This window comes from Tauraco erythrolophus, chromosome 10, assembly GCF_009769465.1.
Source record: "Tauraco erythrolophus isolate bTauEry1 chromosome 10, bTauEry1.pri, whole genome shotgun sequence".
Taxonomy (NCBI): Eukaryota; Metazoa; Chordata; class Aves; order Musophagiformes; family Musophagidae; genus Tauraco; species Tauraco erythrolophus.
Window position 1 is genome coordinate 10,891,926 of NC_141474.1, and position 27,434 is coordinate 10,919,359.

Below are 27,434 nucleotides of genomic sequence, written 5' to 3' on the forward strand. Positions count from 1 at the left end.
CCGGCTTCAACTGAAAGTGCATAAAAAGAATAAGAAGAATTTCCTTTCTTCTAGTGAAAATATTAATACTACAATAGGAAGAAGGAAAGCTTTTTTTTTTAGTTGTCATAAAGCAAGTGATTGTTTGGAAAGGTAACACACAAAACCTGAGGTGAAAAATAACGTTATTCCTGACAAAATTATGGAGGTGATGGGGGTGTTTTTCTCCTTATTTTGTAAGACTCACTTTTGAATTAGTGTTCTTAAACCAGGAAACTTATGCTAGTATGCATGTGTTCATGCATTGAGATATAAAATCTCTATTTCTTCACTTTCCAGTGCCTTCTAGGATTTTTGGTTTAATAAAAAAAATAATAAAAATAGAACTTACTCTCTCTTAATAAAAGAAATCAGAACATTAACTAATTTTAGCCTATTCACCACTTTATTTCACATCTCTGGTATTTCTGTTCTCTGTTTCTCTTTTGCTCCTCATGTGGCTGAGAGAGTAGCAAGTCTTACATGTCAGGCAGTTCCTCATCTTAGAGGGGAAGGACTTTTCTTGTCAAGCCATCATGCAGTAAACACCATTGCTTTTTTCTTTTTATATATATATATTTTATTTTTTTTCCCAGTCCCTTGGTAACTCATAGCAGTTTGAGTTTTGCTTTGCAGAAAGTAATTCTGCTGATGAGGATCTCTGTATGTTTTATATAAAGCCTTTGTCCCTCTTGCAGGCTTGGAAAAGAGGTCGAAATTCACCATTAGTTTTGCTTTTCTTTCAAACACTTCACTTTCAAGTAATTTCAGAGCTTAGCTAAACTAAGCATAGTTACAGCATGTCGAATGTGTCCTGACTTCTAGTGTCAGACTTCTTTAAAAGCTGGTTGATTTATGCTGCTGCGTGCAGAGCATAAAAAATGCCAGCGCGCCTGTGCACAGCACGCTTCACGTTTTCCTACCGTGAGGAATTTTGCTACTTTCTCTAGCAAGGATATGTATCTAAGGCCTTCCTTATATAAGGTTTTCCTTATATTTTCAGGGCTGCCGCTGCAAAAATCGCGTCACGTTATTTTCTCTGGTGAATAGTTTGGGCCATGCTACAACGTGTTGTCGACCGGTCAGTGTTTCTAATCCAGTACTATAATTTATGCACATGGTACTCTTTAAGCCGTGAATGCTGTGGCAGAGCTTGTGAAGGAAAACCTGGGAAGAGCACTCAGGGAGACAGTCAGGTTCCCATGGGGAGCAGGACGCGAGGCGAGGGAGCAAGGCGCGGGGTTATGGGCTGGTTTGAGTAGCGGGACTGGGATGGAAAGGTGAAGGCGGTGGGAACCAGCTGCAGAGGAGCGGAGGCCCTTGGCACACCTCTTCGGAGGAAGAGGGAGACTCGGCTCTAAACTTTGCTTTTGGCCCAGTGTTGTTTGAGGTTGTCCGTTGTGTGGGATGGAAAAAACCAGAAGCGATGATCCGGAGGTAGGTCAGAGATGACGTGTATCATTGTCCTGGAAGTGTAATAGACTGAAAAAGTGCATTTCTGACAGGAATTGCGCTTTTAACGGTGGATCTCGGAGCAGAGGCCGCCATGGAAGTGCTCCTCATGTGTCTCCCTCACAGCTTCCATGTGGAGACGTTGGCTCTGTATTTCTGTGCTTATTGCACAGAAGTTTTATGGTTCAAACGTTGCCTGGGAGATGCAAAGAACAAAGAGGAACAAAGCGTTGTACAGTAGGAACATTTTGGAAGTTCCTTTTCTGCCCACAGGGAGTATTTTCTGGCCCTTTGGAGAACCATGAGATTTCTGGTATCGCATAGCATTTTAAAGGGGAATGTCTGACCACCGATCTGTGCTATTTTAAAGTCATCACAAAAGCAAGGCAGATGACTTTTTTTTTGAATTTTAAATTATTTATACTTTTAAGTATAAAATGGAACATCGTTAACATGCAGTTGATGTTAATACAAAAGTTTTCTCTGGTAAATATATTGTCAGACAGAAGGTGCTGGAAATGACAACATAGACAAATTATTTTCAATGATAATTTAATTATTATTGATCAAATTACTATAGGACTGAGCAGCTGCCTCAAATATTAATTAGGCAAAAGAGTTGGAATTAGGCTACTGTGAAAACAGGAAACTATCTGTATTTCTGTCTGAAGATACTGTGAATATTTGCATTGCTCTTTTTTGACACTATGGATCACAGCAGAAGCAGCATGAATTAAACCTCATCTCACAGAGTATGGTACAGGCTATAATAGAAGTCTCTCAAAAGAAAAAAATCATTGCTTTGAAAAACCTCAAAAGATACATTAAAAAAAGAAGCTTCATGCTTATGGTAAGATAACCCTTGATAGAAGGCTACACAATATTGGCCTCAAAACCCTCTTGAAATTAAATTAAATCCATTGAAATTTTCAGTAAAGATCTAACGAGTAATAACTTTTATTCTGTCAGTGTGCCCTACTGGATCCTTTTCCAAGCCACCTGAGATCCTCCTCTTAATAGCAGAGGTGATTGTAGATATGTGTCCTAGAATTCAAAATATTACAGCAGTTCAGCTGTCCATTTCACTTCTCTCCCTTTTGTAGGTAGAGGTGAACCCTCATGCCAAAGTACTGAGAATCTCAGGAATTGTTATTTTTTCTGCCTCTTTCTGGTGACTCATCTCCTCCTTGCCTTCAGAACAAAAAATGACTCTGGCTTTATGAAATAACTTGTGATGGTACAGAGAGCAGCACCTGCTGCTCAGTGTTGGCTGTCCAGAGCCTCATGTTCAGTACGACCTTCAGGCAGGCATCTGCATCCACCTGCATGTGTAGCACTGCCAGCCCTTTCGCTAGCTCCTACAGCTGTGTTTTTATGAAACCCACCAGGGATAGAAGAGAGGGATAGAAATGATGGTGAAAAGACAAAGCTTTCTCCTTATGAGCTGCAACGAGGTGGGGGCAGTAGGGGCAAAACACTCACCTATGAACATCAGATAACTGTGTTGTTTTACAATGTCGAGCTTTTTGGCTGTTGTGCAAACGGACTCTAACAGCAACAGGTTGATATGTTTTTCATAATGTGGATACTATGTCCATACTATGTCCTATATATTCCAGAAAAAAAAAGTGTGTTACAACAATGGGGACTGCTTGGAAGCATTACAGGTAGAACACTATCAATATTCCTATAAGTTCCCAGTATAAGTTACCGCCTCTCATTGTAATATCTTTGGCATCAGTGTTTTCTTCTGACCCTCTCACATTTCTGTTTTTGCAGTTCTGCACTATGTGTGAAACACTTATTATTACGGCAGTGATGATACTGAAGAAATAACAAGGCTCTACGGCATAGAAAGTTGTGTCAATAGGTATGTGAATTAAAGGGTGGGAGGGGAGCTGGCGGTAAGAAGTTCGGAAACCTGATGCTTTACAGTAACTTTGACTTCCTCTATACAAATTTTTACTGTTTTGAAGTTTGCAGATTAAAAATATAAAAGGATGACTTGGTTATGGGAACTTTCCCCCTCCTCAGACAGTATCTGATAGGCTTGTTACCAACAAACCTAAGGTTTGTGTGAAAATAGAGTTATGCCTGTGGCTAGATGTGTGTTGTGCTGTTATTTGGCTCACAAATCTTAATAACATCTTAACATATTCCCTTGTCAAAGAATCTATGTTTATTTTAGAAAACTCTCCTGAAAAATGATTTTGCAAGGAGAACTTTCAGAGTTCTCTGCAGGAACGTGATTTGAATATATTGAACCCTACCAGCATTTGAGGATGAAAACGCTTTGGTTCCTCATCTGCCAGCAGTTTGCTTGAGCGCAAAAGGAGCAGATTAGTGGTGCAGAAAAGAGGTGTCCTCAGTCCCCAGAGGCAAGAGCTATGAATGCTGTGACATGACAGAACCTCTACCACACAGCCTACAGACAGCCTGTCTGTGTCCTGGTCTGGAGAGGATGCAGAGGTGACCCAGTCCTTTCCTGTACTGCATGATGTCTTTCAGGTTGTCCAGCAGCTGCAGGCAGCAGTGGGGAACAAGCAGTGCACACCCGCTACTTCAATGAGTGAAGTTTCATTTCTAGTGTTTGTTCAAAGGACGTGTTGAGTTCAGCCTGGCCAACAGCTAAATGCCATGCAGCCGCTTGCTCACCCTCCCTGACCCCCAGGGGATGAGGAAGAGAATTAAAGGGGAAAAGGGAAGAAAACTCACAGATTGAGATAAGAACAATTTAATAATAACAATAAATGAATATATATGTATAATTATAATAATGATAATATATACAAACAAGTGATGCATAGTGTAATTGCTCACTACTCGGTGGCCGGTGCCTGTCCCGTCCTGATAAATGATTCTGAAACAAGTAAGTCCTGACACCGCAATCCCAGATGAGCAAGATGCCTGAAAAGAGAACAAGAGAGAGCGAGCACTCTGAGAGTGGGAAAACTGCTGCATGCCTCTGGTAGCATTCTCTAGCTTGCACTAACATCCACGTGGGAAAATAGAGAGGCCTGAGAAGGCTGTATTTCCTCCTGTGAAATCACCTAGAGCTTAGTTAAATGTTTTTAGGCTTATGGTTTTCAGTAATGTTACTAAATCTCAGCCTCTGCACAGAAACCTTAAAGTGGCAGACCTCAGAACTTGAGCAAAGATCAGTGTAACTATTGGGAAATGGCTGGAAGGATTCATTTCGTTTACTGCAGTGATTATACAGACTCTTGATGCTCAGAGTTTTAGTAGAAGGTGGGTGGCAGTAGGGTCTATGTTCGAGGGAAACCCTCACATTAAAAAGAATGTTTCAAAGCAGAAGTATTCCAGATTCCCATAAGAATGGAATGACTGAGGAGTGGAAAAGAAGGCAGAGTCACTCCAGAGTGACATAAACAAAAACTTTGCTTCACTTTAGAAATCATAAATAAATTTCTTCTTCTTGACCATTCATTCCAGAGGTGTTTTTTTTTCTTGTTTGTTTTCTAGCGAAATGCCGTAAAAATGGAAAGAATTTCTAACAGTTTTAGTATGGAAAATTCAGTTTGGTTTGTTTGTTTGTTTTTTTTGTTTGTTTTTTTTTTTTTTTCCCCCTACCGCATAGTTTGTGGTATCTTGAGGTGCCTCCACTGTCTTTATATTATCATCCATGGTATCATTATTGATAAAAAAATGGTATCAGAAATATATACTTATGTTTTTGGAAAGAAAAGAATACTGGAAATATTTTTATCTCCAAACCACCATATCAAATAAGCATGATATATCTATATTTATCTATCCAAAAATCAAAAGAGCAAATTGAACTTTAAGGCAAAAAATGAAAAGCCTAGTATTAATTATGGAGGACTGGCTTTTCAGAAAAAAAATAAATTTGAGGTGCCCCAGACAAACTTCATGCACAATTCTGCAAACTGCTTTCAGTTATAGCTCTGTATGCAAATCCAAAAACTCTAGATATTAAAACAAAGCTGGATTCAGTTACTGATTCATAACCATCCTCAGAATTTGCTCTTCAAGTGTTCACAAGAAGTAATGTCACTTCGGAGTCCCAGCGTTTCAGAGCTAACTTGTTAATTATGCAGAGAATAATTAGGAGACACTTATGTCTGTAATTGTCTTAGTCAGCTATGCAGATATTTGCAACTACAGAGCTTTGATTTTTTTCATAGCATTTGTATGCTGGGCATGATGTATAGAAAAATGGATTCTTATATTTTTGCTCTTCAAATACACAACATGATTTTAAACAGTATGAATTGTTCAGCTAGAGCAATTGATTTAGGGGGAACTGATTGATGGTAAGTAATATTTTAAAATTATTTAAGATAGTTTTAAAAATGAATCAAAATTTTAGTTAATTAAAAATTCCTAGTTACTAAAGGAGGTGAATGGGAATGAATCTTACTTTTTAGGTGTTTTTGCCACATTGGGAAGCATTGCCTGATGAAAATATATTATTATGTGTAGGCTGAATGATACTGCTGTATTTACAGTAGTGGGAAGAGATTCCCTTGAAGAAATCTACAGAGCTGCTGTACAAAAATCGACACTCGTTCTACCATATTTTGCAGTATGGCATTTTTTTTCGGTTCTTACTGGTAGTTACAGATCAGGGAAGAATCCTCAGTGGGTGTGGTGGCTGGTGCCCACATGTGCACATACGTTGTTGAAAAGCTCTACCAGTCCTACTCTGTGCTGCAAAAATATTTTTCAAGTCTCTTCCTCTCTCCCTGAAGCAACTTAGGGCTAATTCCAGAGATAAGGAGAAACATAAAGATGCGATGCAGAAGGCAGAAATATTTATGCATGAACCAGAAAGGAAAAAAAAATTTATTTAAAAGCAAAACAAAAAAAAAATGTAATGATCAGTTTCAATTGCCTAACTAGGCACTACTGCTTATCTGTCTTTTATCTTTTCTACTCTTCTCTTCCTGAAATATAATTTTAATATGTTCACAAAGTTGATTTGAAACATTCAGCAAGAAGAGACTATAGAGCACTATTTCAGGGAACTATCGGCTAATGATTTCAAAGAGTACGTAGGTCTCTGTGTTATGACTAAAAATAAGAAAGAGTGGGCTTTTTAATCTGGATAGCTACACGTGGAATGAGGTATGTGTGTATACATGTGCATATATGTGTCTGTATAGGGACATACAGGTAGATATATAAAAGTCAGCAATAGCATGAACATTTCAAAGCTGCTCAAATACACTGTAATAGATCTCTGGTGTTTATTGGGTGCATTTTAAATGCAGTTTTTCTTTCCATATGGACTGTATTTTCACGCTTCTTTCTTTCTGCCCTTCACCTCATTGGAGTATTCATTTTCTTTGTACAGAAGAGCAGCAGGAGGTCTGTAAAATGACTTTTTTTCAGTAAGGACTACAGGATTTGGCCTATAGTTTTAGTGTAGATGAAAGAAATAATGGATTTCTTTGAAAAAAAAAACAAGGAAAATCAGGACCATTTTGTTCAATACTACACCACTGTTTCCAGTAATTGCCTTGTACAGTTTTCAAGTCTTTCCACTTTATGTAAATACATTAACTTCTGAAAAAATCCCTTATAGCTGTGAGGTGGAGCCTTTTGAAGGAGGTGTTCTTTTGAAGGTTCGTGGGTCTCTTAAACACACATTTTTTTTCTTCAAAGTAAATCTTGTAGACTCCCTGTCACAAATCCTTCTTGTTAGGAATTCTGCTTGAAGAACTGTTTGAATTTCAATATCACGTATTTCAAACAAATACTTCTAATACCTCAATACGTTTTTCTTATGGTCAGTCAGTGGCCCTAAATAAGAAAAGGAATCTCTGATAATTTGAAATCTATTCCTAGCAACCCTTTGAAGATAAAAATAAAATAAAATCTGAGATTTTTATAGTTACTCCTGGAAACTAAGAAAGGGAAAGTAACTATAAAGTAAAATTTCAATTTTTGAAACTGTTGAAAACAACAACAAAAAAAACAATCTCCTCTCTCCGCCTCCACAAAAATTCAGAAACCAGCTCCCCACTCCCTTCTCCTTGGTGATCCCAGTTCACATTTATGCAATGGTGTTAGAGAATAACCTGGGCTAACAAAGCTCTCAGGACATCTGCCTGTATCTCTTGCTTAGAGCAGGACTTGCTTCAATGTTAGTTGCTCACAGGCTTTTCTAATTGAGTTTTGACTCTGAGGATGGATGCTCCACAGCTGCTCTGGGCAGCTCATTCCACTGGATGACTGTCCTTGTGAAATTTTGCTTCTTAATATAGAATCATAATTTTCCTCAATACAATTGATGCCTGCTGTTCCTTATCCTTTCATTTCGCATCTCTGAGAAGCGTTTGACTCTGTCTTCCCTATGACCACCCACCAGGTAGTTAAAGACAGCAATAACATCCACTTTTAGCTTTTTTTTTTTTGTCTAGACTGACAAAACTCCGCTGCTTTGTCATGTGCTCCAGTTCCCTGTACTTTCATAAATAAGACAAATCATAGAATAGTTTGAGTTGGAAGGGACCTTTAAAGATCATCTAGTCCAACTTCTCTGCAGTGAGCAGAGACATCTTCAACTAGATCAAATTGCTCAGAGCCCTGTCCAGCCTGACCCTGAATGTTTCCCAGGATGGAGCTACACATAAATGAGAGGTGCAAAACTCTGTAACAGAAAACAATGCAATAACATAAGTAGGATTTTGTCTTGACTCCTAAATAGAGAAAATAATTCATTATAAGCATATCTTCCATTATCAGTTTAAGCTGTCAAGTGAATGATAGTTGTGTTTAAATTTTCTATGGTGAAATCTTATTCTAGCAGATTTTATTGATTGAAGGACAAGGGATCTGTTTTACATGTTATGCAGGAGTCTGGCCATAAGGTTTTAAAGCATTTACCTCTGAATTTCTTTCTGTAGCTAAGAATGGCTATTTTGTTTGATATAATTTTGAAAATACTGATATGCTACAGTGCAGAGGTTTTGTAGGCTACAAATCTGAAAAGAGAAAAGGTACTTTTAAAGTTTGGATATGGAGAAAAAGAATATCATAATCTCAAGAAATCTTTGTAATAAACGCTAGAATTTTTGCTCAGTGTTTCTATGCAGTTGTGGACATAAGGAAGTACACACCTCATCTTGGATTTAAAGCCTTTAGCTATAAGACAATTAAGGGAGCATGGATGACTTGAAAGCTTGTCTGGCTTATGCCGAATTGTTACCAGAGTTTTACAGCTCAAGGATACCATCTTGTTGTTAAGAAAACCAGAAATGAACTTACTTCTTGAAGTCCAGCCACATTCTTACAGTCAGAGTCTCCAGGAAGGAGAATCATAAGTCTGGAATGTTATAAAATATTTTCTCATAATTCAAGGTCAAGCTATAAATCTGAGTTACTACGTCTCTTGCTAGATATGGATTTTCTGTGATTCTTAGAGCTTAAATCTTCCAAGAATTGACCTGCTAAATGCTATTGACATTCATTTTAGCAGCAAATGTGAACATTGTCCTTTCTGAGCTGGGCAGTAGGAGTTGCTTCGAACAAGTATATGATCAAACATTTTATACAGCATGGAACCCAAAACATGTTCCATGTTACACAAACATGGAACATGTAAAGGATTCTTTTAGCCTAATAACCCTTCCATCTCAAAATGACAACTATTTTGCAACTTCGTACACGTATACATACTCATGTACATGTTCCTATATACACCTACACACACACTGAGGATCCTGTGTATTGTTGCCCCTTTGGAACACTCCTCAGGACTTCTCAAATGCCTGTAGAGATGAGTGAAGAGCACAGCAGGCTGGCATCTAGATGGAATTGGATATAGCGAAGCACATTGTACCAGTGTTCACGCTTTTTCTGCTGAGATTACCAGTATCTTGCTTTCATCTGCAGTGCTCTGGGTGTCCACCCGTTCTTACTTCATGATCTACTTATCTCTTCTGCTCTCTACTCCCTCTTCTCTCCCACGCACATTTGCATTGTTCATCCAGAACGCATGCTGCATGGAGCTGGATTAATCAAAGCGTATGTTTCCCTGAACAGTAGTGTAGTTCGGGGACATCCAGTAAAAAAAGAAGAATGCTGTCCATGCTTGTCCCCAGCTTAGGAGAAGGACAGCATAGATCTTTGCACTAGTAATATAGTAAGTCTTCCACAGAGGAAAACGTTCAAATTATTCTGAAGAGTGCTGCAGAATCGGCCATAAAGCAACAGCTATGGCTTTCTAAACATAGAAATCCCAACCTCAGACCTCATTAGCTGGTAAGAGAAGGAGGAAATACTAGCAATTATGTAGGTAGATTGAGATGTGTGGTTAAAGTACAAGCCAAAACACACTGAGACATAACACACATCCCATTGAATGTACTGCTGAAAAGGGTTATTAGAGAGGGCTATCTGATGGAGCATTTTGTTCTGTACCACATGTTCAAGTCCTATCTTGTCAACTGGAAACCATCAACAAGCAAAGAAAATGAAGGAGCAGCCAGGGGCCAGGCAGAGCTAGAGATGTGCTCTCAGCACTTGGACTGGACAGAACTTCAAATTTCTGCACGTTTCTGCAACCCCTCCAGTGCCCCAGAGCAGAGTTCGTTGGTTCTGCAGGACCTGGGAGTCAGTGTCATGTGTGCTTTAGTTCAGTGCAAACTTCAACTCATCCAATGTATTGTGACAAGAGCTAAGAAACCAGCTTATCAATTTAGAAGAACCTGAGGCAACTGACTGAAAAAGTTTTGCTGAATCTCTAAAGTAGTCCTTAGATGAGAATTTGGGTAGTATTTATCTGTCACTGTACTTTTTTACTTCCAGTAACAAAGTGCTGGATCCTGTGGCACTTCAGATGCAAAGCCAGACTGGTGACAAGGAGCTCTGTACCTGTGATGTACAAAATGAAATCCAAGATGTTAATTGAATTGTCCCCAAAGGACCAGTATTTTCATCCAAATGATCCGAAGGTAAGAAGGCATGCACTGACATCAAAGATTTCAATATGTTGAGGTTGGGGAGTAGGAGGCTGGATATCAACACTGCTGTTGTCAGCTCCCAGAGGGCTTCATCAAAACGCCTTGGCTGGTCTTCAGAAAGTCCGTCTTCAAAGAGATCTACTGGAGACAACATGAGTGAAATTGTGGTGTCACCAATGTGGCTCGGATTTCACTTAGCTGGAAAAGAAGGTTATGTTCAGGCCCTCGGTTACGAATTTGCAGCTCTACCCCGTTGCTGGGCCTTGCTAATTATCATACAGGAACCAGAAAGTGAAACTGGCTTGGAAAGCTGAGAGCAGCGTTGCTTTGCAGGCCAAGCTGAGGCAAAACCAGAAAGCAGCTGTCAGGATTTTTTAATGTTTTTTTCAATTATATCAACTTTAGTTATAGCTTTTTTGGGCCTGATAGTCTTCATCTGACAGTCTTGGAAACACTGCTGCTGATCGTTCATGGCATAATTGACAGTAAAAGCATTAAATATGTCTAATGTTGCAGTTAAAGAAAACTTGCTTCCAATATGCAAACTATTGTTAAACACAGCATAGAAAGTAGTATCAGCAGTAAAGTAGTTTAAGTGAGTATTCTCTTGGACTCAAGATAGATAATCTATTTGACAGGACTTTGGGTTTTTATTTTTCCTTTTGAGCTTTTACTTGATCAATAAGTAATTTTAAGAGGTTTTTGAAGATTGATATGGATAATTTATGATACAGATTTTACACAATTTAACTATTGTAGATCATGCAAACCAAACTATTTTTTCCTTAATTCGAATGTTATGAAAGCATAAAACTCTTTAAAACAGGTAAATGAGTAAAGATCCATGATCTTCAGAGAGTTCATGTGGTTGGATGGTTGTACAAAGAATATGTACTTTTTCAGCCTGCTCAATTCTCCAACACTGAGCTATGATATGTATAAAAAACAGACTTTCTCAAAAACAGTTTTTCTACTTCCCATTACCCCTTGGAGCAGAGCAGAGGCCACTGTGCTGTGGAAACAGCAGAGAAAAGCATTTCCCACCTCGTTTTGGAACTTCTCTTTTCTCACCCTGCTTGTGTTCCTCATGCAAACGAAAGGGAATGAAGACTGAATTTGTCACCTCACTCCAAACTCCCCAAACTTGAGGGTCTGATTGGAGCTCAGTTTCCTCAGGACTGGTATTTGGCACTCTTACTGTCTTGAATATTGTAGTAGTATGCAAAAGATATTATTTCCAGCTAGAAGGAAGTGTAAGTCTGACCTTTACGTTTATGAATTCAGAAGGCAAGCTGTCTGAGAACAGTAGTGAGAAAGTTTAAACGTTTTTTCAGGCTAATGTGAGAAACTTGGAGAAAAGAAGGTTCCAAGGGCAAGGAATAGCACAAAGGATTTTCTGGGTTAGAGACAGTGGAGGGCAGGCTGGTTTTATTTTGTTTGCTATCATCATCTGTCTTTAAATTATGTTCCTGTTTACAGTAGAAGGAAAGGAAAAGGAACAGATTATTTGCTTTTCTTAGAAAAACTTCTTTGTGAATCTGTATTTTTCCATAGTGGTTGGTCTCTTCCACCTAAATGGCAGTGTGTTGGACCAGGGGGTAAAATCTGGCAGAAACTTCACCTCTCCAGAATGCGTCTCCATTGATCAGTGTGGGGCAACTTGCTGAATATAAGCAAACTCAAAATAAAGCTGAGATGTCAAACTGAAGTGTCATGTCTTTTTCAGTATAGCTTTGTCTGAATGAAAAGCCTTAATTTTTGTTTTTCAGTTTACAGGCTTGATAGACTGTTCTAGGAACTGGCAATACTTAGCTAACAAATTTTTCTTGTTTTGCATAAAAACCAGTTTTAAATAATGCTTCTGTATTTTAATCCAGAATTTCGTAAACCCTAAAGCAGATCTTCTTATGAGAAGAAGACAATGACAGACAGAGCCTCTTGCCAAATAATTGTTGCATGGGGTTTCATCTGCTGTGGTATTTCCTAACTTACTAAGTATAGGAAATAACACTTGCTATAAGGCAGAAAGAGGATGTGCAAATATTTTATGCTGATCTTGGGAGGAGGAGAGCACATTACCTCAGTTGGTATGTCAGCCTGAGCTGGATATGGAAACAATGAGCTATTCTTGCTATGCAAGAATTAATATTGCTAACACTCTGTCATTTTTTAAAACAAATTGAAGAGACAATAACGATACTAGGGTTTCTTTTTTTTTTCCTTTTTAACAGAGACTAGATTTTGGCATTGTATACATGAGCAAAAATTATAAAATTACCTGTTGTGAAATTGTGATATTTCTTTGTAAGACACATGAAAGGGTTTTTTTTGTTGAACTAAAGGAATCTGATACTGTTTTACTTCTGTTGCGATTCAATTGTTTACATTCTCTGCGAATTCCAGGTGTTTTATGAATGTCACAGCATGGACTGTTTCAGCATGATAGATTACAAGCTCCTCCTCCGCCATCCTCTTTTAGTTATTTTTGGCTATTCCATTATGTTGTATGCAGTAAACATATTGTATATGTTTATGAGGCCCCAGAAGTATGTTCCGTGAGCTTTTCTGGCACAGTTAAAATAGCCAATTTCTGCTAAATGTTTTTGAGTGTTTATTACAAAATATCCTACAATGAAATAGAAATAAGCCATAAACAAAAATAATGAAACAAATATTTTTATTTCAGAGTGTTTAATTTCCCAGTGCTGTCTTTTCTCTTACCTATCTTTAAATCACTCAAGTATTTACTTGGCGCTCTGCCACAATTTGTGTCTCACACAAGAGCCTACTGTTTACCTGCCTGCTACCTTAAAAGTATACATTTCCAATATTTCTGCACCTCTGTTAGCTGACGTTAATTACCCCCACTAGCAAGAAGTGATAGAGAATCATTTGAAATGGCATAAATGACTTCATCTAATACTCATTTTAATCCTTTTAATAAAATTGAAATGCTTAATTGAGTCTGTCTTTTAACTTCTGCTCAGATTTACCTGCTGCAGTTCTCATTCAGACTAGACACCAGTCTACCGAAGTTAGATGGTTTTCACTGAACTTTCTGAATACTTCAAAAAGTTTTGAGAAGGCCAGACTAGTATGTGATCTAAAAAGATCAGCCGGACCATCTTAAATTTGGTAGGTCTTAACTGTATATCTCATTTTTCCTGAATAATCTAGTATTGTCTTCAGTTTTTCTGTTCCATGGTCATTTTTAATTTGCAGTAAGTGTTTTCTGTATCCTAGGACACAACATTCTTGATTAAAAGAAAGAATAAAATCAGTATGGAGGTAACAGAGAAAATGAAAAGGCTGTTAGTTTGGTAAATTTGGATTTAATTTAACTATTATTGCAGATAACTAATCAATTTGAAATATTTTGACCAAGAAGTACATATAACATGCAACAAGTAGCCTTTCCATGCTATTGCAATGCATCTCATGTATTTTTTACTTCTGCTCCCCACCTTCCCCCCATTTCTTACCTGTATTTTAAAATTATTGTTTTTTTTTTTAAACACTGACTCATTTTGAGTCAGCCAGGAAAGATGGGTGGTAATATCAGATTTTTTTAATGCTTCTACTAAAGGAGGAAATAAGCAAGGTACATGGACTTTCACAAGACTGGACAGAAAGTGTTTCTGGGACAATATGTTAAAAATATCTTTTGAAAGCATATGTCCCAGGATGTAGCTTCATGGGATTTTCAATGTTATAGAAATCTTTTTATACTACAGAAACTTCTAAGAAAAGTTTGTCTCTGTTTATAGTGAATGCTTACTTTTGTCAGCGTTTCCCTCCAGTTTTGATAAATCTTTTTCTTTAAAGAAGCTTTGAATTTACTGCCTGTGCTAATTACTTTGTTGTTTTCATAGCGTGAGAATGAACAAAGACAACCAGTGATTCTTTAGACACACTCTTTCTGAGTATCAGCATTATGAACTTGCCACATTTTAAGATGGCTTACAGTGTGTGTGTGTGAAACATAAATTTAAGAGCTTACAGGCAGGGAAACTGAGGAAGGGAGATGTGATACAGACCTTGATGTGCAAAGTAAGTCTATGGGATCAGTGTGGTTTCCTAACTGTTTCAAATTCAAAGGTGGATATTATGAGTTAAGATTATACACATCTTCTGGAGTCTCTTAGCTTTATAGCAGTAGTTTCTTGACAAACCACTGAGGAAGAAGTAATGCCTGCCACATGCTTATCTTTGGAGACGTCTACATAACCCATTTGGACAGCCCCAGAGAGAAAAATCATGTCAAAATGTGGAGAAGTGGAAGAGATGGGTTATCAGAAGATGACCGACAGCATCACTGTAAGCAGACCAGCCTTCTAGGTAAATATTTGTGGTTTATGCTTGTATGTACCTTGCTCAGAGGCATTTTGTGCTTCTGTAACATAATGACTGCAATCAGCTGTGGGAATACATTTCCATCCCCAAAATAATAATAGTTTGGATGTTAGGAAAGGATTTGGTATAAAGTTAACATGTATCTTGTTGGAAAAATGAATACAAATATAAGCATCGTCATTTGACAGATAGAAAAGCACTGGGAGGACTTGCAGACCACAGCTAATAGTGTATGACAATGAATCAGGCATCCTAGGTGGGAAGCAGTCCGAGTGGAAGCAGAACACAGTGCTAGAAGCAAACAATACATAAGTTAACGTCACAGAAGGTACCTACTTGGGGAAAAACTGAAAAGTGGACAGAGAACTTGCAGAAAGCAAGCTGATCTACTCATTTACAACACAGACTAGCCAGCAGTTAGCTCGGAAGTATCATATTGTAGAAAGATAGCCCAGAACAGAGGTTTGGTAGCCTACCCTAACATTGGTCTCGGCTTGCTTCAGCTAAAGTTGTGCTTTAAAAAAAAAATAAAAAAAATTAAAAAATTACAAATTCACACTCTGCTTGGTTATTTCAAGCACTAGCTTCAGAATAAACAGACGTGACTTAAAGTATGCCACAGAGCACACAGGAAACAATGTCCAAGAGATAAGGGAACGTCCAATGAACTGCAATGAAGTATGTAAGTGCTATTTTGAAACCAGAATGGAAATACTTTGGGAAAGATTGTTTCTGTACGCATTTTCTTCTTTTTCTGTGTGGGCTTTTTTGCATTGACTGGTGTTACTAGTTCTTTGACTGATGTTCTGTCAGGCCTTCTGCAAATATGGCACAACTATGACTTTCTGTATGGTGCAGGTAAGACAGCATTTACTGTAGTGTGTCATACAGTGTGTATAGTTTTGCACATAATTTGGGAAAGTTAACTAGCAGATATAGATTAGCTAATAGGAAGCAATCAGCAAGGAAATAATCAGTTTTACTAAAGGCAGGGTGGATTTGCTGAAGGTAACAGGGAGGCTCCTGCACAGAGGGATCTTGTTTAGTACCTCCAGCTGTAGTACTCCTCCTGAGTTTCACTGTGATTGCACTGAGCGCAGCTCCCTGCCTGGTGTTCAGCTCACTGCTTTCTAAAGATGTTCTTCATTTGCTGAGACAAAGTCATATGAGTGTCTGTAAGAACCTAGAGGTTAGTACTAGGAGAAATGAAACTGAAAAAAAAAGGAGAATCGGACTAAGAGAAGGTAAAATTTGCCATTGTTGAAGGGCTCTTCTGAATGAGAATTTAACAAGGAGTGGTCCATGGGTAGCAAATATTCAAACAAACGTTGTCTTTCCTTTTTATATTTTCCTTTTAAACTGAATGAAGAGAAGATACTGCATGTAAAAATGTTTATTTGATGTTTCATAATGTGAAATGAACTTGTTCGTTGTGCAATGTCTGAATGCTGTATACAAAGCTAAATCCTGAGCTGTTGTCAGCATCCAGCACTCATTCAAAACCAGGAGAAGGAGAAGATGTTCAGCACAAATCTGACTCTGCTTATGGGTATGCTGTCACTGACTAAGGGCAGCAAATGCTAAGGGGGCATGTTCAACAGAGCTACTCAAGAACACCCATTTCACAATAACTGTGACTAGTGTTATCCTGGAATGATTTTACATGTAAGCAAGAAGTAAGTGCCTGGCACTTCTGAGAGCTTATCATAGACTTATTGCTCATTTTGGGCCAGATTGTGAATAGTGCCTCAGGGATACCAAAATACGATCTCTGTCCTGAGCAGGTACAGCATAGATCATGCAGGCAGCATATGAAGTGAAGATGTCAAATCATCATTGCCTGAGGGTTGATAGCAGCATAGCAGTATGCCTGAACAAAGAGCTGTATTGTTTACTCTTGACTTTAAAATAATTTGATCCAATATGACATAATAAGTAAAAATGTTTTCTTTCTTCAAGAAATAGTTCTTGGCAATTGCAAACAATCCTGAGAAAGTATGTGCAAAATAGCTTCCTTAGCAAATATTCAGCATAAATTTAAGAGTATTATAACATATATTCTTTAGCATGAGCAATGTTTTCACAGTAAGCCTGTCAAATTAATTTTACAGGATAAAATGCCTTATGGAGGTAGCTCACTTGATTTAAACAGAGTTGCCCTTGGGATGAATTTATCCTGTGTCCATTAGTGTTTGCTAAGGTGTGTGCCTTCAGATTCTGCGGAACTGTTTAATTCTGATGTGCAGCTGCGGTGAATATCAGTGTAACTGAACTGAGACATAGGAGCTGACTTCCATGCAAGGAAAATTATGCAAAACAAAGAAAGCATGCATAACTTTAAATCCAAGTGATGTATGGAGTATGTAGAGAATTTACTTTTTTTTTTAATTACATGCTCCATACGTCATTCTTTCAAGGCCTCTAGACAAAAAGAAAACAAAAATGGGTTCTCAAGAATACATTTCTTGAGAAAATTAATTTATACAAGATTTTGTAAACATGTTAAAACGAAACAGTATCAGGTTTCAGTACCAGTGGAGAACAGTTTCCTGAATTAAAAAAAAAAAAAAACCACCACCACAAAGACCCACCAAAAATGCAACTCAGTTAAAATTCTTTGCAATGAATGCCAAAGTGAAACCATGTTGACTTTGAGAATCTGGATTTGGGAGTTGTGTTGGGTGAGGAAGATGACTGCCACGTTGTTATTTGGCTAAACCCTTAGGGAAATAAACACAGGGTAAAACTGAGCAGCATAAAATCGTATGGAGAGGGAACAAAAAGAGTTCAGTTTAATTGGCATCTTCAGTCACAGTTCCTATCACATTGAACTCGGCACACACCAGGAATGCCAGCTATTGGGTGGCACAGGTGCTGTAGGTGTTAGCATGCAGGATAAGCAGGGCTATTGTTTGATACCTGATGGCAGATACAGGGTGGCCCAGTCTTTTGGGGACAAACTATGACAATCGAACCTGAGACAAATTTATTTGGCTTACGGCTGTATAAAACTGCTACTCATACCCTGGTTACTACTACTCTTGCCTTCCCTCTATCCTTCCAGTCTGTTTTCTCCCAATCCTGTAGTACCAGGCAGAGATAGGGAACGATTTTGGGAACACTATGAAGTGGAAGATGGAAGTCTCAAAGTTGTTTACATGGATGAAGAGTTCACACTCTTCCTGCCTCTAGGGTAGGTAGTGGTGGTTTTTATGGCTGTTCTCTATTTTCCTCTATCCTTCATTGGAATAGGAACCAGATCCTTGGCTTCTCCCCAAAGAATAGTAAGGGATATTTTTAGCTGCATTAGCATATGATGAGTTGTTCAGGGGCAGAGGTGTCACACGTACTCTCCCTCACCCCACCCCAGACAGACGTCACTGCTACTTGGAGGGAGGAAATAAGGCAGGAGTCTGTACTGAAAAAACCAAGATGCCACACACCCTGAATTGCCTTCTAGTAAAGCTACTGTAAAGCAGGGAGCTATGGAGAAGTGCTTATATTTATCTGGCCTGCATGGGTATGTTTTTACTCTCCAGTAGTTGCTCATCCTTCCCCTTTCTTAGATGTATTTTAAAATGCTGTGGCCTCTTTTTGCAGGTTTTCCCGCTTGAGTTCCATTGCCTTCATGGGTGACTTCATTCCCTGCGAGCTCCTGAGTGAGCAGGTACAGCCCTAGCCATCCATTTGGTTTTGTATGAAAGTCAGTGAAATACTCTGGGGAAATAAATCTGCTTAACTACACAATCAAGCATGTTCAGATGAATTTTCTCTTCTGCCTTGCTTTTGCCTACACAGCGTAGTAAGATCTGGCCAAGCAGGACCACCACTAGGTAGTGATGCCTTCAGAAGCAAAAATTGTGAAATGCTTTGTGTAGGAGTGTTTCAGAATCGAACCATGCCCAATACACTCTGTGATCTGATGCCTTTGTGCAGCACAATTTACAAAAGAGAGCTACAGAAACACCTCCTGGTAGAAAGGAAGTTGGCAGTGACTGTGGAGGCTGTTAGAGATCTTGGTCTCTCTCAGCAAGCTCTAAGATTGTTTGAGACCTGGGCAGAGCTTTTGCACTGTCTAGAATGAGTCACTGAGTAACTACAGCATTTTTGCCTGATGTATTATGAGAGACTGTGCAGGAGGATGGGCCTGTGTAGTGTTTTGAGGATCACAACTCCTTGCTCCGATGCTGCAGTCTCATTAACAGTGAGAGAACCAGACCTTCTTCCTGGCTTAACCAGGGAGACAATTAACTAGGCCTAGGGCTAAGACTCAGCCCTGGGAACAGGAAAAGTTGCCCTCCCACTTCCCTCATTTAGGGAAACAGTTTTAGGGCTGGCACCAAAAAGTGCATCTGTGCTGAGACTCTTCTTTCTATCTAACTTGAGTCACTCTGCCAAAAACAGTGGATATGTGATTGGAAGGGAAATACTTCCCTGCCAGAGCGGCACTCTTGGTTCAAGGGCTCGTGTGAAATGCTGTGAGCATTTATTAGACCTAGCCAAGGACTCAGAGGTGGGAGAGAAAGGGAACTGGGAAGAGGGTTGATGATGTCTTTATCATCATCTCCTTGTTCAACAATTATTCTTCTCATGTGGGACATCTGTGTCATGTGTAAATCAATGCAAATAAAAAACAGTGGGAATTTTCATTGCATCTTTCCATAGAATAATTTGATCTTTTATCCTTTGTTAAATCATCTGTTTCAGAAATCTATTGCAAGGATAGAGTATCTCACTATATAGAATCTAACAGTATGTTTCTCTGAGACTTAATTTCACTCTCACAGTAGAGCCAAAAATTTCTTTGGTGACTGTCAATCAAACACAGTTGTAGTGTATTTTAGGTGTTGAAGCTGAATATATACCTATAAATTATTAGCTAGTTTTGAAATGCAACTCACTTTATGCTTCTGTGATTTCTTGTGAAATTATTTCATTTGTTGTTTGCCTTTCCAAATATAATATTTTTTTTTTAAAAAAGGTTTAGACTAGATGTGGGTTGGTTAATTTACCTGCAAATCTACGGTAGTTTCAGCATAGAAATATTTTCAAACGGAATAATTAGTGTCATGTAAGAAACATTTATGTCATAAATCACTTTAATTAGTACAGAATGAATCTAATGATTTTATTGTTATGATTTCAATGCCTTTTCATGTAAAATTATGTGAATTGCTTCACAATAATATTTGCAAGTCAACTGGAGCAAGGACATATTGCTTTAATTCTTTCTAGTTTGAGTTCCCTTTCTTTTCTCTATATTTCAAGGGCTCTATTTTTTAGATTTTTGGTATGAAGCAAGAGGCATGTATTTGGGATCTTTTCCAAAGCCTTCAGATGTAAATTGAAGGGAAAACTGGTGGCTATTGGTACTTCATATTCTCAGAATTTTATTGTATTTGTGATATAACTGCCCTTTGAGCTGATGTTTAACTGTGCAGAATATGGAGACATCTATGGTAATTTAACAAATCTACTGTATTGCAAGATAGGTAAATCGGACAAGGAAAGATTTGCTTCTTACCGATTTGGTGTGGGTTTTTTTGTTTTTGTTTCTTTGTTTTGGGTATTTTGGCTCTTAACTTACAAAGGAGAGAGACTTCCAAAGAGCTGGGTAACTTAAGCATCTACATGTTTTTTAATGTCATTTTAGAAATCCTTAATAGTACAAATTGATGTAGACTTTGATTCTTTCCAATGCAGAGGAAGTATACTGCTATAGTTTACATACTGACATAATCATTTGATTGATTAAAAATTGAGGCTGTGTCCTGAGAAAGAATTTATTTTAATGGCCCATTGCTTAATGTACATCTAGAGTAAATTAACCCCCTCCCACTCCCCCACAAGTTGGTTTTTGGGTTGATCCTTGGAAAGAAGACTGCACTTTACGTTTGGCAAAAGACTTCACGTGTTCTAATAGCCTTAAACACATTCATGATTAATTCTGGGTGAGCCATGAATAGGAAATAATATATGTGATGTAAATACATTAGTGTAGCCATAATATATTAATTTATAGAAAGCTACAGACTGAACCTATGTATGATATGGAGCTCAATATAAGACAATAAGTGTAAAATCCCACTATAGCATCTTTATGGTATCACTTTCAGCACAGGTCTGAACTGCACTAGAACTGAAATTTCTGTACTTTGCAGTCTGCTCTTTGGCTTGCTCACAGTGCAGTGATCTTAGCTAGCAAAACCAAGCAATCTCTCCTTGACAGAAGAGTGAAACAGAAGAGCTTATATCCTGGCCATCAGCCAGCCCTACACTGTAAGAATTTCCCCTTCAAACTATCTTCTTCTCTTTCTTTTTCTGGAGCAACTGATTTTATGGAACATGTTTTCCACTCAGCAAGTCTACAACAATTATTTCATGACCTTCCCTATGTCTGAGAGAAACTAAACTGCCCTCCTTTTTTAATCAGGTTGCTCTGTCAGTTCTGATACAACACACAGCTTTATATACCGAGACATTTAGGGTTTTCTGACTAACGAAATGCTAGCCAAATATACTGATTCCCTTTGGCTGATTCTATGTTTTTCGCTCGAATCTGAACTTTCTTTTGTGTAACTTCTAGCTTTGTGTGTGTAGTTGATAATTACCTGCTTTCAAAGGCTTGTTATGATGAGAGAAATCTTGAGAGTTTGCTTTTTGTTACACGCAATTTCTTCCTTCTTCTTAGGCCAGGTCCGCAGCTGTTTTGAGAACTTAGTCGCTAAAATGCACATGGCATCTCTCAGTAAAAATATTGGCTTCTTAATTAGTCTTTGAAACACCAGTGTTTTAGTACCATGATATCTTTTGTTTCCTCCCTAGTTGTCCCTATAGACAAATGTCAAATAGACAGACTACTGAGATTTGTATTTCAAATGCACGGCTAGCAGATGGAATATTTAAACACTTGAGACTAATCTGAAAATCAAAGACACTATGTAATTTCTGTGAAGGTGTTTGTTCCCTCTCAGTTACAGGGCAATGGTTCGTTGCCAAAAAATGAACACTGAAATAATTTGCTGATTGAAGGATCTGCTCTTGGAAAGAGAGATTTTTCTTCTTAATACTTCTCTGAGATTTATGATGTATGATTTGAGTCTCTGAATCCTCCATCGTTTGTAACTTTGGTCAGTAATTTTAAAAGTTGATGGTTTATGATTTCTCAACTGTTAAATGAGTGTAATAATATTATACCCAAATGGTATGATGGCTAGAGTGTGAGATGTTATCACTAAATAATATATATGATATGTTGCAATATTTAAGCGCTATGGAGGCTATGTAAATATCACACAGCCAGAAAAGGTCCACCGTGCAGGAATTTCTCTTGGGGACACAGCTTGAAAAGTTGAGTGGAGATTGTATAAAACTGCTGGGAAAGGTCAGGTGGAAATGGAGCCTGGTTCTTGTTGACAGCCTTTGCTTGAAATTCTGCACAGGATATCGTGCACTCTATTCATCAGATGGCACTCTTCAGCCCTTCTGTTACTGTGGTTGTGTCTAGGATAACAGGGACTAAGATGTCAGTGCTGCAGACAAGGTATGGCTATAGTCCAAATTCAATTTGCGATAACTCTGGGATGATGAAGTTGTTGTATATCAAAGCTGGAATCTCTGGAGTGTCAGAGTGATATCACTATGTCAGTTTTGTTCTGAAGACATTTACAATATAATTATTATTACAGCCAGTTTGAATAGAGACATACTGTCTAATGGAAGTTAAGATTTTGGCCTGTTATGAGACTTGACTTAAAGTTGGATGTGTGCAGCTGGGTTTAGTCTTATGAGGAGTTTGATTCACTCATTTCCTCTGTGAATTATTATGTGAATTTGTACAACTTTTTTTTTTCCTGTGTGATGCTTAGGAAAGCTCTGAAAGACTTCTGATATGAAGAATAAGCACAAATATATTCTCTTCCCTTCTTTATCTATCTTGTGACAAGATTCTGCTGATTCTTTTAAAACCTTTGAAACTTCCAGTAAAAGAAACAATCCCAACATTTATTCCCTTTGTAATCTACTGTATAATGGGTATTTGTTGTCAAGTTGTTAAGTATTAGTGCATGCAGTGAAGGAAAATGTCTTCAGCATACCTTGCATCAGCTCCAGGAAAGGGACCTCAATCATCTGGCACTATCATGGTAAAGAATTTCATTGAGCTATCTACTTAGGCACTGAATATTGCAGAAAACAGAATTAGACTGTCTCTATCCATTTGTTGTGTATTATTGTCATACATAGAATTGCATCCTTGCGGAAAGATTCAGAAATATATCCTGTGGTTTAAAGGGTTTTCATTTAATCAGCAGTCACTTCACTTGGTGTATCTTTTTATGAAGGCCTTGTTGCCAGTATAAGCGTTTTGTTGACTGATGGTTTGGGCTTCTCTTTTTCTCAACAGAAATCTCAAGAAGCATCCCTAACATAGAAGGGACTTAGTGAACGTATGCAATAGAAAAGTGAATATGAAGAGAAAGAATGACTGTTTGTTAAATTCAGTCCTTTGAAAAGTTAGATCTTGTTTAGCTCCTCAGTAGAAAGAAATGGCTGAAAATAATCTATTTCTTTTTGAATTAAGGAAGCTGAGCATTACTGCAACAACTTAAGAAAACCCTCTTGACTTCCTGGAAACTGAAAGAAATTTTTTTGAAGAAGTAATTGTCTCTGACATCACTAAACTGCATAGTGAGTCTGCGAGTGGTTAGTTTGGGGTAACAGAGGAAGCAACTCCTTCACAGATAAGCAGGCAGTGCGATGTATGTGCCTAGTTTTTCTTTTTTGTTCAAATTTTGCTGAGAAATTCTTTTACAGACAGATAACACTTATTTTGCTTTTCAGAGAGAGAGACACATGCTGTTTCATAAGGATACGCCTGATTTCCAGAAATAACCATGTTTCTCTGGCTTAAACTCTTAGCGTTTGGTGTTGCAGTTCTGAGACAGGATGCTTTTGTCAAAGGTATGTAGCAATTGATGCTTCTTTCTCTCATTTTGATCCCTTAATGTCTGCTGTAGAAGTAAAACTAATAAAAAGTTTTGCCAAGTAGAGAAATAACATCTTTATTCAGAAACTAGAATACAATTGCTTGCAATGATGTCAGAACCTAGGTCAGGAAGATCGGCGCATAATGTACAAGGCTATAAAATGTCTTCCGCATGGTCATATGTGATAGTTAATACGAACCATTAAAAGAAAAAAAGATTTGTAGTTGTATTTGAAAAAAAATACGTTTAGATCTTTTATGTGAACCTGTTTAATACAGTCTTTATGTTTGGTTTCATCTCATGATGCAGTACTTTGTTTTCTGTGCTTAAATCCTTCAAGAAAAAAATCTCATCCATTTTAGCCACTCCTTCATCTCAGAATCTGCTTACGGTTCCTCAGTTTTTGATTTTTACTGCAGTCGGGTTAGTAAAAAAATCCTAACATTGTAAATTTGTCTCTACAGTGGGGAAATTAGTTATTTTATATTAATTTTATAAAATACAAATAATTTATTTATTTTATAAAAACTGCTTCTTAAAGAGCCTTCAAAATTTTTAATTGTTTGTCTACCCTGCTGCAGGTGAATTTGTCACTTGACTTTTTTACTTTTATAAGAGAAAGATAGAGCTCAAGAGATTGATCTTGCAAACATGCTAGATGTGACAGATAATGTGAGTAGCAAGAAAAGCAATTAATGTTGAGGTAATACTTTATATAAAGACAAAAAATAGATCTATGTTTAAGAAAATATTTTCTTGGAAAGAACATGGAGCATTCTATGTATATGTACCTTCCATCAGTTTAGATAGTTAATATAATTTGGGATAGTTGATGGTGGACACAAAAGCTTTTCTCTAAAGTAATGTTCACCCTAAAAAAAGACTTGAAACATGGAAACATGCAGGGCTGAAACCTCTTTCACATACATTGAATTTATGCATGTTTCTATCATCATGTCACTATAGTAACTCCAGGTTTATGCTGATGTAAGCAAGAAAATGAGCCTGGTCTGGGTGAGAGGCGTCCCTGCCCATGACAGGGAGGTTGGATTAGATGATCTCTAAGTTCCCTTCCAGCCTATGCCATTCTATGATTCTATGATAATCAGCTAAAAGGAGCATTTGAAGCCTGAGCATTAGTTCTCTTGTCCTTCAAAGTCTCTGAAGAGAGGCAGCACTGAATAAATCTGGTTGGTAGCTGATGGATATTATAAGAAAACAAGTGAATGCTGTATGGTAGAGGAAAAGAACAAAATCTCTTACTTTTCATGACTTTTTTTTTTCTTTTTTTTTAAATCTGCTGTTCTACTTTCCATTTTATAAGTCTTTCTGAGACTTCCCACTGCTCCCTTTTCTCCAGAAAGGACAGGTTACTGTCTGCTCTCCCAGCCACCTCCACAGTCAGTTGATGTGTTAGCTAACAGAGAGGGCTGGAAGACAGAAAGAGCAGTAGCAGTATTTGATTTCAAGTAATAGTTATTTTCTCTGTTCACACACAGTAGTCTAGCTTAAGCCAGTTCCTCTCTACATACTTTTACTAAACAGAAGAGCCTCAAAGAAATTGAAAGTTTTAACTCCTCTCTAGTACACTTAATGCAATGAGCAGTCTCACACTGTAGTATCAAGTACTCAACCTTACAGACCTTGTTTTCACCATGTAGTTTCGCACAGAGATTGATTCTCCATTCAGAGTGACAGAACCAGTATACTCCATCTTTGCTCTGTAGATTACTCTGCCCCATAGCTATGGGCGACTGGGCAGTCTTCTAGGGAGGAGTTGTTAATGGAGGAGCAACATTCGGAAAAGGTGGTGTAGGCTTTGGTTTTATGGCAAGAACAGTTTTCAGGCACTTGTTAGTAAATGTTGTGTGGTCTTTGGGACTTGTTTTGTTATTACTCTTATTAGTATTCTCCGAGAGCCTATTATACCTAGTGTTTTTGCAGACCTAGCAGGAGAAATTTTAAGGTTGTCTGACTTCAACCACAAGTGCTATAAAACATCTCTAATTTCTTGTAATAACCATGCCACTTTTAAGAGCATCAAACTACATTAAAACAAAAAAAATCTTAGGAATATCTAGAGCCTGCACAAAGGCCTTTTCACTATGTAAATCCCCCAAATAAAAGGCATATATCCAGATGGTTATCCTGGTAAGAAATAAACGAGTATTTGTGGATAGGGAATTGTGGAATGGTATTTGTGGGTATAACCGTACATATCAATATATGGTACCAATAAACGCCAAATTTGGAGTTCGATCTGTCCTCGTAAACACTGCCGCTGCTGAAATATTTCATTAAATTCATCAGTTTTGTGCACTGTTTGTTAGTCTTTCATCTCTACCTACACGGAATAGCTAGATTTACTAAAATCTCTAGTTACCAGATATGGACTTCTTAAAATCTTTAGTGTAAGATTGATAACACTTTCTAATATCTAGGCTGACTTCCCGAACAAAAAAGTTGTGCTAACATACCTGATACAATGCATTAATGCCTGTTTAAGCAAATAAAAACCCGAACCCAATCAAACAAAAACAACTAAAAAACTCCTAAAATGACCCAAATAAAGAAAAACCAACAAAACAAAACAAAAACCAAAACAAACCTTAACCCCAACACCCCACTCCTCTCCCCCACCCCCCAAAAAAAACCCAGAAAAAACCCTTTGCTTCCATTTAGAAAAAGAAATGCTTGCAGGACAAGCACTTTTTTTCCATTAGACCATTATTTCAGGTTCCTCCCCCACCCTCCACAAAAGTATTAGCAATTTGACAGCTTTCAAAAGCCTTTACCCACTTCTGAGCCACTTCCTTTATTTCAGGAAACTAAGTATTTGCTTGATAATTTTGGGTGTGACATTTTTTTTTATTTTCCAAGTTAAAAGTACCAGGCTTCGGCAGGCACATGAAATCTGGGGCCTTGCGGTCTCCATGCCCAACAGCTGTGGAGGTTTCCACCTGGAAGTGCTATGTTTTCTTTGCACAGACATCAGCGTCAGTATAGCTCATCCTACGGCTTTGACTTTCTGTGAAAAGCTTTTTCACCAATTGGTCTATCCCTTTGGAAGGGGTCTGGCAGACCTAATTTTTAAGCAGTGAAACTTAATAATATTGGCTCATTTTGTGTGTAGGATAAAGGCTAAGGGGAATTACTCTGGCAGGAGGATAGGTATTAAGGTAGAAGAAGGTATTAAGGTAGAAAAAAGTGAAGTGAAGGCTTTAGAGCACCGCCTCTGATGTTTTACTCTCATGGATGCCCCGCTGCAGGTTCTGTTTAGGACTGTATCACATTCTTTTTTTTTTTTTTTTTTTAAGTGGTGCACTTAAGGCTTTTTGCAATACATACTCCAGAGTCCTCCACATGACCTCTTAATCATTTGAAACAAATTACCTGCCTTTCATCTCTTGCACAGTTCCAAAACTTTATTCAAAATCAACTGAGACAGAGAGTTTGTGTATGCACAGAGGTGCAGGCAGTGCTGCTCACTTCCTGGGCTGGCCAGACACAAGCCACTTCTAAACTGGAAGCTGTTCAGTTTCATATAGTGTTGTACCTAAGCCACCAGCAGGACACACGTTAATCAGAGCATAGCAGCACACTAGCAGAGCTACATGGTTTCTGACTAGAATTAGCTACCAATTTGGACCAAACGTGATTTTCTTTACCCATT

The 27,434-nt window shown here is 38.0% G+C and overlaps 1 protein-coding gene across 5 annotated transcripts in view; it reads left to right on the plus strand.

Annotated features, from left to right (window-relative positions):
* The first annotated feature begins 18,399 nt into the window (after positions 1-18,399).
* PTPRC (protein tyrosine phosphatase receptor type C) overlaps positions 18,400-27,434 on the plus strand; it is a 71,204-nt gene continuing 62,169 nt past the window's right edge. For all 5 annotated transcript variants that reach the window (XM_086617156.1, XM_086617158.1, XM_086617160.1 and 2 more), the window contains exons 1-3: positions 18,400-18,441; positions 23,356-23,533; positions 23,616-23,735. In XM_086617156.1, the coding sequence (XP_086473282.1) occupies positions 23,669-23,735 (67 nt within the window). In that variant the 5' untranslated portion in view covers positions 18,400-18,441; positions 23,356-23,533; positions 23,616-23,668. The remainder of the gene's footprint in view (positions 18,442-23,355; positions 23,534-23,615; positions 23,736-27,434) is intronic.